General features: G+C 39.3%; 1 protein-coding gene across 2 annotated transcripts; it reads left to right on the forward strand.

Moving 5' to 3' along the window:
• The first annotated feature begins 1714 nt into the window (after nucleotides 1–1714).
• On the forward strand, nucleotides 1715–17070 carry LOC116505851 (cytochrome P450 2K6-like). 2 transcript variants are annotated; one of them, XM_032213291.1, is made up of 9 exons: nucleotides 1715–2035; nucleotides 2965–3127; nucleotides 3991–4140; nucleotides 10229–10389; nucleotides 10585–10758; nucleotides 11210–11357; nucleotides 14087–14271; nucleotides 15413–15554; nucleotides 16593–17070. In XM_032213291.1, exons 1-9 carry the CDS (start codon nucleotides 1853–1855, stop codon nucleotides 16775–16777), a joined length of 1491 nt encoding a protein of 496 aa, XP_032069182.1. In that variant the 5' UTR covers nucleotides 1715–1852; the 3' UTR covers nucleotides 16778–17070. The 2 variants fall into 2 exon arrangements, with proteins under 2 accessions (XP_032069182.1, XP_032069183.1); XM_032213292.1 differs by having other exon boundaries at nucleotides 16654–17070.
• Nucleotides 17071–19351: the final 2281 nt, after the last annotated feature.

Genomic DNA, 19351 nt, shown 5'->3' on the forward strand with positions numbered 1-19351 from the left:
CTTTGAAGCCAGAAGCCTATTTAATAAGCATAGTAAAGGTTTCAAGCTTTCACCTTAGCTGTTGCAGCAGAGAAGAATGTCTCTTGCTCTGTCTTGGGCATAATTGATGGATTATGTTGCATCCAAGGTGCCAGCAGATGCTTTTGACTTTAAAGATAAAAAGCCTGTGATGGAAAAGTCTCTAATCTTAGAAGAAACTATGCAGACATTTAAAATCTCAGAACAAGTTAATTGTCAGTTTCAGCATTAGGGAAACTTAAAGAAGTTGCTAAAAGAAAAATATGTAAATATTAAAAGCAAAGGAAAAAAGATACAAGCAAAGTGATTTGAATCAATACAATGAAGGGTTGCTCTGGAACATGAAACATCCAACTTAACACAAGGAAATGTTTTACATGGAACCAATTTGAAGAAATTAATTGCTTTGCATTTGTGCGTCATACTCAAGAGCTGAGAAAAGTTACAAAGCATAGGGATCCCAATCAGCTTATTTATTCACAAATTTATTCACAAATATTCACAAATCATGCCACCCCAATTATCACAATTCTCTTATAGTAAAGTTACTATAAGAGAAATCTGGAGAAGCAATGCCAGCAAAGCCAGCAAAGCCAGGAGCCCAACATCCCCCTGGTGGTCTCTTCTGGCATTTCATCTACCACAGAAACCCATGGGATTGTGGAGCAATCCAATCCATGCTCTTGTTACATGACTATTCCAGGCAGTTTCCAGAAACACAGGCAAACTGCCCATCAGCTCTCTGGGACAAACCTCAGGCTCTTTCTGGAATGCTAAAGGAATTCTAAACCACCACAGTAGTTTGTATGTTTTTACTATTGTAATTATAATATTAAATAAAATTACTATTAAAATATTTGTTGATAAATAGTAAAGTTAGACAAGCAATTAATTATTTCATTGCCTGGGCTTAATTGGAAACCATGGCACTGGAAAACTTGGGAGTCCAAACCTTCTATAATGGAGAGCAAACACAATTCCTTTGATTGGTCCCATCCAGAATGTTTTCCGGAGCTCTGGAAGAATGAGTGAACTGACAATGGACCCAATTAGCAGGCTCAAATCAGCAAGTATGTGACAACATTGTACAAATGCCAAGACAGCTGCCAATTGAGACAAGGGGTTTTAACTGCATGGCAGCTCTCACCAAGAATGTATTTTCCATTCCTTTTATATAGATACTCTCCACCCAATGCTACAAGCAAGGACAAAGTTACAGAAACGGGTTTAGCTCAAATAAGACATCATGCAAAAAACTAAAGTATGTTGTTCTTCTCACTCAGAGGACCACAGAGACACAGGAACTCTTTTAACATCCTGGGAAAATGTTGGCTGAACGTTTACTCAAGAAGGTACATCTTCGTTTTTCTCTGTATTCAGAAGTGATTAACTTGATGCCACTTATTTATTAGTTTATTTATCCTTTTTATGTGGTTGTTCTTAACTAAATAATAAAATATTTATACCATTTAGGTTGATTTAGAGGCATGAAGCTTTCACAATTCATCCTGCATTCCATAATTATTATAGATTATTTATATACATCTCTTTTAAAAGCTGGACTTACTTGCGGTTTCAATATGTGAAGTCAGCTTGCAAAGTTATTGTTCATCCTACGCATGTATATCTCACATGCAGGGACGAATCAAATTCCTGGGGAGGAAACAGAGCCAAGGGAAAAGTTCAGAAGTGCTTTATTGAACAGAGCAATCTGTGGATTCAGTAGAAAGAGAAGCTGTGCTCTGCCTACTGCATTGCTTACAAATACATGCTAGAATAATTTCAGTTTTCAAAATTCCTTGCAATTTTTACTGAAGACTGCTATTAAAAGGAAATGGGCTTGACTGGAGTAATTTTAATTGTACTGCTATTTATTCTTGCAATTATGTTCCTTTTGAAAAGGGGCAGTTCCAGGAATAACAGTTGCCCCAATCTCCCCCCGGGGCCCAGGACTATACCCATTTTGGGAAATCTGCACATGATGGATCTGAAGAGGCCTGACAAAACAATGATAGAGGTAAAGCCTGATAATGAACAAGTCTCTTTACCATTCTTTGCCAAAACTTGTTGGGATGGGACAAAAACTTGGTAAATTGTTCGGGTAAGTCTGATGTTTACTGTGTATGGAAATGTTCAAAAAGTGGAGGTTTAGCTAGTATCTAAATACATTTAAATATTCTGGAAGGATTATGGCAAGAAAGTCTTTTTGTTAATCAATGTAAAATGTTGTAATTGAATAAATAATTTTCTGATTATTAGATTTGCAGAATGTCAAATCCCAAGGACCCTCTGGGAAACTTTGAATGCTCTTAAGCTTCAGTGACTGGATAAATACTTAGAGACACTCACATGTTTATACATTTTAAGCAGAATTATAAGTCCTTAAATCGATTTCTACAGTGACTAATGAAGTAATGGGTGGACACTTGTTGAAGACAGATACAACCTAGATGTTAGGACACATTTTCTGACAATGAGAACAATTAATCAATGGAATAGGTTGCCTCCTGGAGTTGTGGGTACTCCACCACTGAAGGCTTTCAAAAATATACTGGACAACAATTTGCTTGGGATGGTATAAGGCTCCTGACTTGAATAGAAGTTGGAACAGAAGACTTCCAAGGTCCCTTCCAGCCTTATGATTCACAGTATGTCCTGCACAAATGATGTTGTTCCAACATATTAGAAACCTTTTCTCAACTTGATAAACATTTCATTGTGAGGATCTTTTATTATATACGCATTTAAAATGCTAAATGTAGAGCATATCAAAATTTAAAAAATATAAAGAATAAGTTACCATCACAATTCTCAAGAACAGAAAAAAGGAAATAACATTATATGTGCCTCTAAATTTTGACATGTAGTTTCTTAAATGTCTTCTTAATATGTGATTCTAATTACTGATTTAATTCGTCTCTTTGATTCCCTTCTGCTGAATTCCAGTGGTCCAAAGAATACGGTCCCATTTTCCGCATCAAACTGGGATTTCAGGAGGTGGTAGTGCTAACTGGTTATGAGACAGTGAAAGAGGCTCTAGTGAACCAGGCGGATGCATTTGCAGATAGGCCCTTTATTCCTATTTTTGAAGATGCAACAAAAGGGTTTGGTGAGTTATTTCCCTCTGGATTATAGGTGACAAACCTTTCAATTGTGTGATCAGTGTAGTTTTTTTTTTCCATTTCAGACTTGCAGCAGAAGAATCTCAGGTTAGTGAAATAGCTTCAGCAAATCCGACTGGGTTGAAAAGCCTTTGTCCCTCAGGGCCAATGGAGGTAACTGGCAAATAAAAAGCTGTGTCAATATTGCATCAAGCCCCTGAGCCTCACATGCTGCTCACCACTGCGTTTCATTCTGCATATTGGCAAATTTGGGTGTAGGAGATGGGTGTTTGAGGAATTCCATAGGAAGGATTTCTGCCTGTCTCTCTCCGCAGATCCATGGTTATACAAACCTTTTCTTTGTGCAATGTTTTTGCCAATGTGTCTCAGAGATTAAGACCCTTTTGACCAACTAGTACTCACTGGTAAATTTATGCATCCTTAAAAGATACAGTAAATTTGATTTTAAGTTTTTAAAATATATGATTTTTGGACTATGCAAAAAAAAAAGTGTTTGGTATATGAATTTTTGAAAAATAATAATGTATTAAGACACCTGATGATTTGGAATTATAGTTCTGAATCATTTAGAAGATATTTGCATATGGAAAAATGATGATTGCTTTCGTTTTTGCTTTGTTTTGTTTTGAGAAGGAGATGCTGAAGGCCAGCTACCAAAAGCAAAGGATAAAGAAATGGAGCAGAAATCTTTAACGCAAATTTTGAAATACCTTTCAGCCAAGTTCTTGGACAGACTGGATGAAATGCTTGATCAACTTGATGGAACATGCTTTAATGAATTTGTAAAAGAATAATGAGCAGCAAAGGATAATAAAATTATATTTCATTATCTTACCCTTTTTCTCTTCAGGTCTTGTTTTTGCTCGTGGGGAGAACTGGGCTGTGATGCGACGGTTTACATTATCCACATTACGGGACTATGGAATGGGCAAGAGGACCATTGAAGACAAAATCACAGAAGAGTGTAGTGTCTTAACAAAGACAATGGAGACTTATGCAGGTGGGTCAGCATGTAATGGGGCATATTCTGGGATACATGTAGAATGGGAAATTATTTCTGCAGATTATATCAAATGACCAAGGAGTACCTTCTCTTAAACAATTCTTAAACCCGAGGAGTCGATAGGAAGTTCTTCAGCTGGACAGATGTGGGGTGGGTGGGCTGTCAAGAGCCTTAGATGAACCCTATCTGACAAACCAACTTTGAGGTCCGTTTGGACCAGAACCCCCCCCCCCAAGGGGGGAGGGCAAAGAGGACAGCTTCTCATTAGATCCAGGGGGAGGCAACAGATTTATTTATTATTATTTATTATTTATTAATAGAATTTATATGCCGCCCAATCCCGAAGGACTCCGAGCGGTTTACAAAAAGAAGAAAGAAATTATTAAAAAAAGGACAGATTTAAAAGCACAACACATGCATTTGTTCTAATCGGGGCTGGACCTCAACAGTGAGGTCAACAGCCCCAGGCCTGCCGGAATAGCCAGGTCTTAACAGCTTTCCTGAAGGCCATGAGAATGGGTAGGGTCCGGATCTCTGGGGATAGCTCATTCCAAAGGGTCGGAGCAGCCACAGAGAAGGCTCTCCTCCGGGGAGCCACCAGCTGACATTGTCTGACGGCATCTGAAGGAGGCCCAATCTGTGGGATCTCACTGGCTGCTGGGAGGTATGTGGCAGTAGGCAGTCTCGCAGGTAGGCTGGCCCTAAGCCATGTAGGGCTTTAAAGGTAATAACCAACACCTTGAATTGCGTCCAGAGACCAATTGGTAGCCAGTGCAGCTTGCGGAGGATAGGTGTAACATGGGTGTACCGTGGTACACCCAATATCGCACGCGCGGCCGTATTTTGGACTAGCTGCAGTCTCTGAACCCTTTTCAAGGGTAGCCCCATGTAGAGCGCATTGCAATAATCTAGCCTTGAGGTGACAAGGGCATGAGTAACCATTTGAAGTGCCTCCTGATCCAAATGGAGCTGCAATTGATGCACCAGGCGAACCTGGGCAAAGGCCCCCCTGGTCACAGCCGACAGATGGTGTTCCAGTGTCAGCTGCAAGTCCAGGAAGACTCCCAAATTGCAGGCCCTCTCTGAGGGGTGTAAATTTTTATCCCCCAGGATTAAGGATGGACTGTCTAGGCTGTCCTTTGGGGCAGCATCCAAAGACACTCAATCTTATTGGTATTAAGTACAAGTTTGTTCACCCCCATCCAGATCCTGACAGCTTCCAGGCATCAGCACATCACATCTGCCGCTACACTGAGCTGGCACGGGGCAGAAAGATACAGTTGTGTATCATCCGCATATTGATGGTACTTTACCCCATGCTGTCATATGATCTTGCCCAGTGGCTTCATGTAGATGTTAAATAGGAGGGGGGACAAGACCGAACCCTGTGGCACACCACAGTTAAGGGGCCTAGTGGTCGACCTTTGCCCTCCGACCAACACCGACTGCGACCTGTCAGAGAGGTAAGAGGAGAACCACCGTAAAACAGTGCCCCTCACTCCCACCTCCTCCAGCCGTCGCAGAAGGATATCGGAGTTGAAGGTCCATCGGAGTTGAAGCCTTCTCGACAACCTTCCCCAGAAAAGGAAGGTTGGAGACAGGACGATAGTTCTTAAGAATAGCTGGGTCCAGAGAAGGCTTCTTGAGGAGGGGTCTTACCACTGCTTCCATTAATGATTGCGGGAAAGACCCTTCCTGCAAAGACTCATTCATAATCGTCTGGAGCCAGCCTCGTGTTACCTCTCTGCTGGTCAAAACCAGCCAAGAGGGGCACAGGTCCAGTAAACAGGTGGAGGCACTCATTGCTCCCATGGCCTTGTCCACTTCATCAGGGGTGACAAACTCAAACTCATCCCAGCAAATACGATTAAGACTCTCCCTCGGCATCTCAGCTGGTACTGCCAAAGTGGAGTCCAGGTCTGCCCAAATCTGAGTGATTTTATCCGAGAGAAACTGAACAAACTCTTCAGCTCTTCCCTGCAGGGGTTCCCCTGCCTCCTCACCTTTCAGGAGGGAGCGGGTCACCCTAAACAGGGCGGCTGGGTGAGATTCCGCGAACGCAAGAAGAGCGGAAAAATGTGTACATTTTGCCGCCCGTATCGCCACTAAATAAGTCCTGATAAAGGCTCTTAATAGTGCTCGGTCAGATTCAGAGTTACTAGCCCTCCAGCGTCGGTCTAGGCATCTCTTTTGGAGCTTCATCTCCTGGAGTTACTCGGTGAACCAAGGTGCCCTCCTGGATCCACTGCTGCGGAGATGCCTCAAAGGCGCAATCCAATCCAGTGCCTCAGCCGCCGTGACATTCCAGGCAGCGACCAAGGACTTTGTCGGATTGTGGATAAGGGAGTCAGGTATCCCTCCAAGCTCCCTCTGAAATCCCTCTGGGTCCATCAGGCGCCTGGGGCAGAACCACTTAATCAGCTCCACCTCCCTGCAATGGGGGAGTAGCATCCCAAAGGGATGATCCCTCACAGATCAGAGATTTGTCTTTTGAATCGGAGTAGGGGCGACAGCCTATAAATATGGCTGACAAGACACTGAACTTCTTGTCAATCCAAAAGGAACAGGAGGGTTCGGAAGAGATGAACAGCCGGTAAGATAATTTATCTAACTCACAGTCATAAATCAAACCTGGAAAAGGGAAAAAAATCTTGAGAACATAAATAATATTGATGGTCGGATTGGGACTTTTCCAAAAAGAAAGAAAGGAAGGAAGTTAGGAAGGAAGGAAGGAAGGAAGGAAGGAAGGAAGGAAGGAAGGAAGGAAGGAAGGAAGGAAAAATGGAGGGTTGAAACACCAGCCCCCCAAACGTTATTTACTCGAAACAATTTTGGACAGAAAGGAGAATGCAGAGAAATGACAAACCCACTCAATCATAAACTTCAAACTTGGTTTTGGATTTGAAAAAGAAACCAAACACTTTGAAAGATTTATTCTGTTTGAACCTTTTCCAATTGATAAATCTTAACTGCCCCCCCCTCAAAAGAAGCACTTCTTCCTACTGATAACTGATAACCTACCATATTTTTCAGAGTATAAGACGCTCCAGAGTATAAGACGCATCAAGGTTTTGAAGAGGCAAATTTTTAAAAAAGTAGGTAGATAGATAGAGGGAAAGCGAGGGAGAGGGCCATTTTCTGCTCTTTTCTGCCCTCCCCAGCCCCCAGGAGCTCTCTGAAAGCTTCAATAAGGCTATGCATGGCCATTTTGGTGAAGGGAGGCTTTGGGAGGCAAAAAATGCTATATTCAGTTTATAAGACGCACCCAGATTTTCAGCCTCTTTTTTGAGGAAAAAAGGTGCATCTTATACTCTGAAAAATATGGTAACTTTGACTGTGCTGGAAGTTTAAATTAACCAAATGCCATAAACCAGAACTTTGAAAAGTAGGAGGCAAAAGAAAATACCAGAATCTCGTTGATTGCAAGCCTATTTTAAGTGATATATTGTGAGCAGCTACAAGAGACTGGACCCCGTAAGGGAAAGAATAACAACAGAATAATAACTGTTAGATATCAGTTCTAACTACAGTGGTTTCCTATTGGTCAAAGGGTCTGACAGCTCTCTATAAAAGGCTTACTGTCAGACTCAACCTTCGCTGGATTGTTCTCACTTGTTGTACTTAATAAAGAGCTATTGTTACCGTTAAGCCTGTGTGTGCCTATCCATTACCCAATCTAACAATAATGGGATCCAAACTGGGAAATACAAAGGGGTTTTTTTGTTTGTTTTGCTTTCTTCTTCTTCAACCTTTTTTCACTTGGCAGAAGAGTAAGACAGCCCCAGCTTCTCTTCTAGTTTGAATTTAAGGTAGTCCAGAGTCTTGAAGTGGGATTTGTATAACTAACTGCAATTTTGGATCTGGACATTAAGATAGAACAAAAGACTAAGATGGCCACCATCGTTTTCCCCCACAGCAATTGAAGCAGACAAACGTAAGGTGGAACTGAACTCTGAAATAAGAACTGCTTAACTGTATGCAGTAACTTTGGAACTGGACATCATGGAAAACTGGGAATTTGAATAACTATGTGGAATTTTAAAGAATATACGTAAATCAGTAAAATCAAACCTAATTAGAATTTTGAATCCAGAGAAGTAGATATCTATAGAAGAACTCAGAAGAAAGGGGGGGGAGACATTGAAGGGGTAGAAGTGGAGGGAAATAAAAAGCAGACAAAAACTCCTTTGGACCTGGCAATAGTATAAGAAAAATTGTGAAAAGGGGAGGTGTCCCAACAAAAGGGAAAAGAAAGCTGGCAAAAGTGGTCTTGAAGGCTGTTAGTGGTATAAGGAAAATTGAAGCAGGAGATTATCCCCCAACAAAGAGGAATATAAATTATTCCTTTGGTCACCTGGGGAAATTTGAAGGGAATGGATGTGTTAAAATAAAGAAAAGGGAGAAGACAGGAACAGAAAAGTGGGACAAAAGACTTACCAGGAAAAAAACAGATAATTAGAAACTACTATATAGGAAAATATAAAGTTAAGATAAGGGCTTTATCCCTAAATATGATAATAAAATGGAGTTGCTATCTGGTTGAACATGATAATGGAAAGATAAATGAGATGAAGAGTGGGAAGTAGAGGAGAGAAGTAAGGGAAGGAGGGATAGGAGAGAGGGCATGGGGGAAGAGGAGGAGAGAAACGAGGAGTGGTAAGGAAAGGAAGGAGAAGGAGAGAGGAAGGGGAAGTTGAGAAGGACAGAGGGAAGAAAGGAAGTAGGGAGGGGGAGGAGAAAGGGAGAAGAAAATGATGGATAAATTACAAATATGGTGTATGGAGAGCAGAAGAGTCAATAATTGGTTTTGGGGAGTTGTTGGTAAGATGAATTGATGTAAACATTTAATAATACAATATGATGTTGGATATGTAATAGTCATGGACGTGCAGTCACTAGAGGCAAGGGAGGCGGAGCCTCACCAGTCTCCTCAGGAAAAAGAAAGAAATTTAAATATATTTTTTTAAATAATTAAAGCCAAGATAGTTGCTACCAGATTCCAGGTCACAGTGGCTTGGTGTCTGCTTAGAGACACCGGCGGGGCGGTGGTGGCGGCAGCGGCAGCAGCTACTTTAAGTGCTCCCTTGTCTCACAGCCGGGGCTGCTCCAGGCCACTGGCCGCTGACACATGCTCCTGCAAGAGCCTCTGGGCAGCGCCGGGAGGCTGCAGAGAAGCTTTGCTCCATTTTTCATTCAGCCTTCCCCCAGAGGCGATCCGGGACTTCCAGCGGCGGAGCTTGGAGAAGCAGCGGACGCAGGCCGGGACAGCGGGGGGGGGGCAGCGGGGCACTTTGCATCGCGGGAGCCACCAAGCGCCTTTGCTGCAGACCTGGGCGCTTGGTTGCTCCCGCGATGCAAATTCCCCCCCCCCCCCGACGAGGCCGACCGCTGCCCTGCTGAGCCTCACCAGGTATCAACCTCACCGCACATCACTGGTAATAGTATACATGTGATTATATGAAAATGGAAAAATAAAAAAAAAATCAGAAAAAAACCCATTGATTTTTCCTATAAATATGCTTCCTTGTCTAACTTAAATATATTTACAGAAAGGTGACTTGTCATTTGCAAAATGGTTCCAGAGGACTTGAATTGTTAGTTCAGTGTAATCCAACAGTCTCTCATAAATCACACTTCTAGACTTATTCTTCTTTAGAGACCCCTTTAAATACTCTATTTAGAGTGGCTTGCACATCCTTCCTCTAAGCATGAAAATATGTTGCAAACTGGAGTTCTTGCTCCTCCTTGCCTTTGGTCAAGATGTATGATATTTAAAACTGCAATAATTTAATGAGGAGGCATTGCAATAACTTTGACAAATATTTTATCCTGAAGGAGTTCTTCAGTTCCAAAGAAAACATCACTGATGTATAGTCAGATAGTACAGTTCTGATTCTGGGAAAATGAATTACCATTGAGATTTTTTTTTTTCATATTTTTAATATAAATACTTCCAATGTTATCAGCTTTCAGCTTTCAGTGAGCAATGCTCCCTTTATGTAAGCTGATTTTGAGTATAAATGCAGTAGAAAACAGATTTAATTCTAGTTTCATTCACAATTTTTAATCTATTGTTTTTGTCCAGGAAAACCCTTTGACATCACCAGAATTCTCACTGCTGCTGTTTCCAACATCATAGTTTCTATTCTATTTGGGAAACGCTATGAATATGAAGACGCCAAATTTTTATGTCTGCTGAAAATAATTAAAGAAAATGTTAAGCTTATAGGAAGCCCTGCTATATTGGTAATATAATTTCATATTTGGCAAAAATAAAATGCCATAAAAAACAGGCAACAGAATGTGTGTTTCAACTTTGTTGAAAAGCAAAGCATTTTGCTTCTCATAGCATTGTTTTGATAAAAATGTTTGAGATTTCCACCTAAAATATTCAAAATATTCAACTTCCATAATATGTGTTTTCCTTTATCATTCTTATAGCTATATAATTTGTTTCCCAAGTTGGGGTTTCTTTTGGGTGCTCATAAATTAATAATGAAGAATCAAAAGGAGCTCCATGATTTCATACAGACTACCTTCATAGAATATCTCCAAGACCTTGATGAAAATGACCAGAGAAATTTTATTGAATCATTTCTTGTTCGGCAAAAACAGGTAATAGTATATGTTATAAGTGTCTATAATTATTGATTTTTTAAAATATATATATTAAAAATATGCTTCCATATAAATTACTTCCTAAGACCCTTGTTTTGAAAATATGGAAGGAAACAAATTTCTAAAGCTCTTCATTACTTCATTTCCGAATCTGCAGCTACTTAAAACTACACCCAGATTGATTTCTCTCTCCATTAAAAATGCCATAAATATTGATCTCTTTCTGGAGGAGTTGGTCCAAGTGGGGATGGGAATGGATGAATCCTTTGTGCCAATTTTTTTCTCTTTCGATGCAACTGTTTGATTTTACCGTTTTCCTTCGAGAAATCCAGTAGTGTTGGAATAACTATAACTTCTCAGACTATTATCCACACATAAAGTGTCAACTGAGATTTCAGGAATATGTGTTACTTGGAGTTTCCTTGCTGATATTTTTTATATACTTCAGGAAACTATGAAGATGACACATAGTGGATATTTCCATAATGGAAACCTTATAAGTCTTGTAAATGATTTATTTGGTGCTGGTACGGAGACAACGGCAAACACTTTGCGCTGGGCCATACTCCTAATGATGAAGTACCCAGAAATTCAGAGTAAGCACTTTCATAATATTGGCTTGCAATAAAAATTAAAAATGACTGAAAAAGAATGGTTGGTATTTCACATGCTACATGAATGAAGGCAAAGTGATGATTTAAGAATTAAGTTGCATTTCAAATAAGAATAGGAAGGGGAGGGAAAGGAAAGGAAAGGAAGGGAAGGGAACAGAACAAAACCGAAAAGAACAGAACAGGACAGAATATAATAGCTTTATTGGCCAAGATGTGATTTTGTATCCAGTTCATAAGGTCTCAGTACACATAAAAACAACAAGATACTAATAACTGTGAAATACCAATGGAGTAGGTAGTAGAAAAGATGGGAATAATAATAATAATCATGCAGCCATAATACATAGATAAATATCCTTAGACATAAGACAGTACTATGATAATTGGATATTAAGCAGAGTGTTGGCATGAAAGGAAAAAATCTCTCTCTGTGCCTAGTTGTTTTGCCATGCAATGTCCTATAGTGGCATCCTGAGGGGAGGAGTTGAAACAGTTTATGTCCAGGATGTGAGGGATCTGTAGATATTATCTCAGCCCGCTTTGTGGGCAGTGCAATATGCAGGTCCTCAGTGTATGGAGGTTGGTTCCACCCTCCCAAAAATACAGACAAGGCAACTTTGATCTCATGGAAGGTAAATAAGCTAAACTTACATCACAAATGAAAATGAGTTTTAATAAACTCAAAACATTTATACCTGAGAATGTTAATCTGCAAGAAAAGAAAACCTTGTCAATTTGCGGAAACATAGAAAACTAGGTCAGGGACATCCAGCATCGGGGGAAAAGAAAGAAAAATGGAATATTAATTTGTAGCAAACCACCTTCCTGGGAAGTACTAGAACAATTAAAAGATAAAGAAGGAAGAACATTAATTTTGAAATTAAGAGAAGAAGGCAAGATTTTAACATTGTTATCCAAGTATGCTCCAAATACAGATTAGGAACAATTATATGGAAGCTTCTTTTGGACGTTAATAAGAAATTGCAGAGAAGGAAGTTTTCATAAAAAATATGGATAAAATGCTATATCTGAGCTTAGTCACATCATCTCTAGAAGAAGAAAAAATTTCAACAAAGTTTTTTCATGATATTGATATTTGACCAATGATGGGAGATTGAAAATCCAATAGAGGAGAATATTGGAGAATATCGGAAAATCTGATAGAGGTTGAAAATACAACAGCAAGAGATTATGTTTCTTTCTGCAAGATGCCAAGTATACTCAAGAATTCATAAGTGCTAAGGTTCTCATTATCAAAGAAATGCAGATTTCCTCTGTGACATAGCCACGTGATTTCAAAAAGAACATTAAAACATGTCAACCAAAATCATTTTGGAAATGCAAACAAAACAGGGAACCTTATAATAGCACATCAGAAAACAGAATGAAAGAAGGATGATGACAGCAAAAGATTAAAGGAACAAACTGTTACATTCATGATTAACAAAATGTAATATTTGAATAATTTGCAAAATATTGAAGGAATTAAATACTAAGAACAAAATAAATGGAGGAAATAAGTGGAGGAATATCTCTTCTCTAAATGGAAATATTCTTACAAGGAGAAAGAAGAAGAAAAGTGTGAATACATGAAATTACCTATTAATATCATGAAATATCAAGCACAAATATACTTGGCTTCATGATCTTATTTTTTAATAGTGCAGTTGAAATATTTTTGCATGTATTCATGCAATTTTTGAACTTACAGAATATATGACTTTTACAATTACTACTAATAATATTTTCTATATCTTTGTAATATTTTTCTCATATATGAATTTGTTCTCTGTACCCTTTCTCTCCTCTAATATCTGACAAAATATTATTTTATTTTGGAGATTACATGATTTTGGTGGTTCTGAGTTGCTTACAGTTTACAAAGATCAGTAGAAAAAGGAGAACAAAATCATAAATGACCTAAAGATCTAGAAAAACTAAAAGTCATTTAATCAGGGCTCCAACCTCAGCCTATCACAAAGTCCAGGGGAAAGCCAGGTCTTCAATAGTTTTCTGAATGACATCAGAGTGCCAGCAATCTGGACCTCTGGATGATACCTTTCCAGAGGACAAGCATCAGTTCCAAGAAGGCACGCTCCCTGGAGACACACTAGATGCTTTTAATTTATGGACCCAAAGTGTGCCCACTTGCTCAATCTCACCAGCACTCACATTGCACTCAGAAGCCTATTACAAGTTGTCCAGTGGGCTCACATGGGCAGGTGGCGCAGTGGTTAAATGCAGCACTGCAGGCTACTGCTAGATCAGCAGGTCAGCGGTTCAAATCTCACCGGCTCAGGGTTGACTCAGCCTTCCATCCTTCCGAGGTGGGTAAAATGAGGACCCAGATTGTTGGGGGCAATATGCTGACTCTCTGTAAACCGCTTAGAGAGGCCTGAAAGGCCTATGAAGCGGTATATAAGTCTACTGCTATTGCTATAATGAGGCATGCAAATCACTATCTATCCTGTCACATACTATGATGAATATAATCTCTGAATGGTCTGCAAGAGTTCCAGGTGTACAGTAGAATAGAATAGTCCATTTGTAAAGAGAATAATGTATGAATGACCATCTGAAGGGCATTCATCCAAGGATCACCATCAATGTCTATTGTATCATTCAGAATTTAGCATTTATGCATTAACTCCCATTTAAAACAAAATTCAAAAAATGAATCATCTTGATACTTCATAATTTTGTTCTCCCAGGTAAGATCCAAGCAGAAATTGCAAGAGAGATTGGTGATATTCAACCAAGCACTGAGCACCGAGTCAAAATGCCTTACACAGATGCTGTAATTCATGAATTTCAAAGATTTGCTGATATTGTTCCCTCCAATGTGCCACATGCAACCACCATGGATATAACTTTCAAAGGCTTCTTTATCCCCAAGGTGATTAATCTGAAATCACTGTATTATATGACATCTAGTCTGTTGTGTTCAGTGGGTAGGAAAAAGTAGTCCTTAAATGGATGGAATTGGCTAAATCAATTATAAGTCCGAAGACAGTTATCTTATTAGAACAATTTTCATAGTAGGATCTGTCAAGGCGCAAATGGGAGATGTTTTTCTTTGGTATCTGGCATTCTGAAAGTGTCCCACCTCTTCATTCATGGTACTTTCCTTTCTTGCTCTATTCTTTTATTTCTTCCTCATCTTGGTTTATTGCTTTATTTCCCCTCCTTGTCTTCAGCAAGCCTTTATTTATTTATTTATTTATTTATTTATTTATTTATTTATTTATTTATTTTGGGGGGGGGGCTTCATTTTCTTGATACTTTTTCTTATTTTTATTTTCAAAAGTAAAAAGTATATAATGTGCATATTCAAAATCCTTGATTTATTTTTGTTTTCATTTTTAATATAATCCAAATTTCTTTTATAGCCGGACTTTGACAACAAAACATTGGCAATACCTCTCAAGGACAAAAGAAGTAAATGTTCCATAACAAAATGACCACAGGAAAATTAAAATATTCCCCACAATAGACAGTAAATAGAAATGGCAAATCCCCATTTCTTTGGAAAGAAAAAGAAAAAATATATAGACAAAAGAAAAATGAAAAAATTATTTTAAGAACTAGTAAAATAAAAAATGATTGCAGTAGAAATCTGATGCAAATATAAATCAAATATAATCAAGTAGGGAAATTATCAAGGAGAAAGTCTTTGCACGATAGGTTGTCATGCAGCAAAAGTGAAATTGTTTGATAACTCCAAAATAAAGCAGGAAAAAGAGATAAAAAGTTCACATTTATAGTCCAGCAAGGGGTATATAAAATAAATCAGTGTTTGGTTAATTAAAGATGGTTAATTAAAAATGTAAATCAAATGCAAAAAAGAGATGTTTAAAAACCAAGGTGTATCTAAATAATACACTGACAGGAAAAGATGCAGATGGAAATACAGTTTTAATATATATTTTTAAATTGAATATTGCTCCAAGCCCAATATTTACTTCTCAATAAACACTTTACAAAATTAAATGGACACATTCTTTTCCATACCAACTTTTTATTCTTTCATTTTTTAGGGCACACACATCATTCCCTTGCTGACATCTGTGCTCCATGATGAATCTCAGTGGGAGAAACCTCATGAATTCTATCCTGAGCATTTTCTTGATTCTGAAGGAAAATTTGTGAAGAGAGATGCATTCATGCCATTTTCTGCAGGTAAGATTCTATAATGTCATTGATTATGTTCTGTAAAAGGCAACCTTTAACACTTTGTTTGAAAAGAAAACAATTTATACAGTCTTGATCTCATTGATCTTATTTTGACAAAGTTTAGGCCTCATGGACAACATGTGTGGCCCCGCTCATTCAAGGACTAGTTAATTCCAAAGTCTTCCTGGGCAATCACCAACCTTGGGCTTGAGTTACTGTTATTCCTGCTGTGCTCAGTATGAGCATTTCTGCATTTGGGCAGTCTGGGATGATTCCTGTCTTTCAGCCTTCCTGGCTGCCTGGGACCTTCAGAGGGACACAGACTTTGGTTCTTCTTAGCTTGACCCCTTTATTAGCTTTTCTTAAGCTTTTCTTATTAGATAATAGCAATATAGTAGATAATCTAATTCAGTCATTTGAAGTCCAAGCCCTTGAATTCAACTTCTGTCAGTAGTTTGTCCTGATTTCATTGTAAGCTGGGGAGTGGAGAACAGGGTGAATAATGTTTTCCACTTGACAGACTACATAGAGATAGAGATGCTATTCAACAGGGCACTTACCAAAGTGAGCCTCACTTGAGCCCAAAATTCCTGTTACATTCATTTAGTGAATTTTGCCCCATTTTACAACTTTCTTGGAAAGATTGTTATATGAATCACTGCAATTGTTAAGTTAGAATCGGTTGTTAAATGAATCAGGCTTCTCCATTGCCTTTCTTTGCCACAAGGTTTCAAAATGTGATTCAGGGACACTGCAACTGTTATTAATATGAGTTTATTTTCAAATTCAGAAATCTGCTGCCATTTATTATTTTGAAAATTTTTCTGCCTCCATTCCTTTACTGGATTTTTATTTCTTTCCATATCTATTATTTTTTCCCTGTATGCTGATCTCTCCATGACCAAAGAATATTAGGAAACCCTTTGAAATAGTTTAAGAAATCAATAAACATACACTCTCATTCTCACTCTCTTCCTCTCTCTCTCTCCCTCTCCCTCTCTCTCTTCCTTTCTCCCCCCCCTCTCCATTTATGCTTTCCTCCAGGTCGGAGAGTTTGTGCAGGTGAGAAACTTGCCAAAATGGAACTCTTTCTCTTCTTTACCAGCCTCTTGCAGAAATTTACCTTCCAGCCACCCCCAGGAACATCTAAAGATGATCTGGACCTGACCCCTGTTGTTGGACTTACCTCCATTCCCATGCCGTACAACACCTGTGCTGTGTTACGTTGATCTGACACAAAAAAACTATAACACATTTTTTCAACCTTGCATTGCCTTCATTTTGAGAGGCACAATTTAATGAAAGAATCCACTATTGTCTATGATTCATGTGTTGTTGGAAGATGAATGGTAATAATCTATGTAATTGCTATGTAACAGGAGGAATAACCCAACCTGTCTAATAGGAGGAATGACTCAAGTTGTCTATTACCATAGTGACCCATCTTATCGCATAACGTAGACAATAAAGTCTTTACCACAAAAACACTAAATGTGCTTCTAAATAAACTGATACAGATTAATGAGATTGGATTTGTTCCTAAGGCATACATGAACTATAATGATAGATGCACTAGGGGAATGAGAACAAGAGTTGGGGAGACTTCCTGGGCAGGATCTTGCTGATGGCAGCAGCTTAAGAGAGCTGCCCCCGGGTTTCTGGTTGCGTTATCTGCCTAGATATCTGGCAGATACCTCACTCTTCAGGCAAAGAAGAGGGAGAGAGAAGATCCAGCTGGCAAGAGCTTTTCCTTTGAAGTTTGCAGCCTTTTCGGCTGCGAAGGGAAGGGGGGCCAGCCGAGGCTGAATCATTATCTCCGTGCCGGAAATTCCTAGCCGTCTTCTTCATGGCTCAAAGTAAGATACCTCCACTTAGGACAATATTTGAACTATTTATCTGAATTTAATACAAGCAGAGTCCGTATCTGAGGACCTTATCTGGTTTTTTTTTTAAATCCTAGCTTCATTTTTTACAAGAGCTTCCTTCGTGTACTTAGCCTTTTTTTTCTTAAAAGAAACTGGCTCCTAAAATGACGATTGTGCGTTCTTCGCAACAATGCCACATTCCTAATTCTTCTGCAAAAGCAGTGATAGTCATTTAGTCATTTTTTAAAGTCATTTATTAAGATTTATAGGCCGCCCTTTTCCCTGAGGGGACTCAGGGCGGCTTACAATCACAGGGAAGGGGGTGCAATATCAAAAAACAAACAAAATGTGAACAAAAGAAAAATAATAAAACACAACTTTCATTCAACAGTCAACACTCGGGCGGGTAAATTGGGAACCTATCCCCAGGCCTGATGGGAGAGCCAGGTCTTGAGGGCTGCGCGAAAGGTCTGGATGGTGGTGAGGGTGCGGATCTCGACGGGGAGATCGTTCCACAGGGTCGGAGCTGCAACAGAAAAGGCTCTCCTCCGTGTAGTCGCCAGTCGACATTGACTGGCGGATGGGATTCGGAGGAGGCCCAGTCTGTGCGATCTAATCGGTCGGAGGGAGGTAATCGGCAGAAGGCGGTCTCTCAAGTTCAAAGGGAGGAACAGCCAGCCAGCAGTTTCTTATTAATTAGTTTCACTTCTCTGAAGAGTTTACAAGACTTTCTTCTTATCAACTTTGTTATTTCTGATACAGAGAAGTCAAAGACGGCACTGAATATGCCGAGCTGCTTCGTTATAATGCTTTTTCTTCTTTTTCTTTTTTTTTGAAATCCTCTGAAAAATCCTAAAGAGCTAAAAAAGGGGTGACTTAATACCCTTCTTTTTTTTCCCGTAAGCTGCACAGCGAGCTAGTAGAGCTTGATTAATTGCCCATAGATAAGACTTATAATGGCATCAAAATTAATTCCTGGGGGGAAACTTCCTCCTAGAAGCACATCTCCGATACCTGGCACAAAGTTGCCCCCTACTGGAGATGTTCTAACGAAAGAACTTTTTTTTGGAAACCTTCAAAGAATTCAGAGAGGAGAATAAGGAGATAAAGGACGAATTAAAAGAGTTTAAGGCGGACTTATATGATAAACTTGATACTAGGATTGCCAAAATAAACGATGATATGCTGGGACTGGTAACCGTACTGACAGAACATGTTTCTGGAATTGAAGATAACTTAGAGGTTCTTAATGAACCTAATACCAACTTGACATCCAAAACTGAGGTGGTGCAACAAAAAGTTGAAAACGCTGAAAAACAGATTATTATGATACAGTACAGGCAGATGGAGTTCGCATTAAGAGTCAGGGGGTTGCATGAGGATAAACAGGAGAACTTGAAACAGATTTTTTCAGAGGCTTTTGACCATCTGGTGGGATGACCAGGCTCCAACTTTGACTGGCAGATCAATAAAATTTATCACGTTAATTCATGGGCGGCAAAACAAAAGCAACTCCCCCGAGATGTAGTTATATACTTCGCCACAAGAGAGTTCAGAAACATGATATTACAAGAGTCATATAACACCAGGCTTCAAGTCGGCGGCCAGGATTTGATTGTCTTGAAAGAAATACCACCTCAAATGCTAAGAGCCAGGAGAGATTATGCTTTTCTAGTGGAAGAATTCAGAAACCGTCAAATACAGTATAGATTGGATGTGCCATTTGGTATTATAATTACACTTGACAAGCAAAAATATCATCTCAACTCTGTATGGAAAACTCGAGATTTCTATCACAATATTTTGAAGGTGGGACACCCTGCACCATCTGGATCTTGAGAAAGACCACAAGAAGGACAAGATAGATGGCAAACTACACAACTACCAGACAAGACGCACCATCTTCCCCTCCCGGAAGGGCAAGCTGCCATGGAACAA

Source organism: Thamnophis elegans, chromosome 3, assembly GCF_009769535.1.
Source record: "Thamnophis elegans isolate rThaEle1 chromosome 3, rThaEle1.pri, whole genome shotgun sequence".
NCBI classification, from domain to species: domain Eukaryota; kingdom Metazoa; phylum Chordata; class Lepidosauria; order Squamata; family Colubridae; genus Thamnophis; species Thamnophis elegans.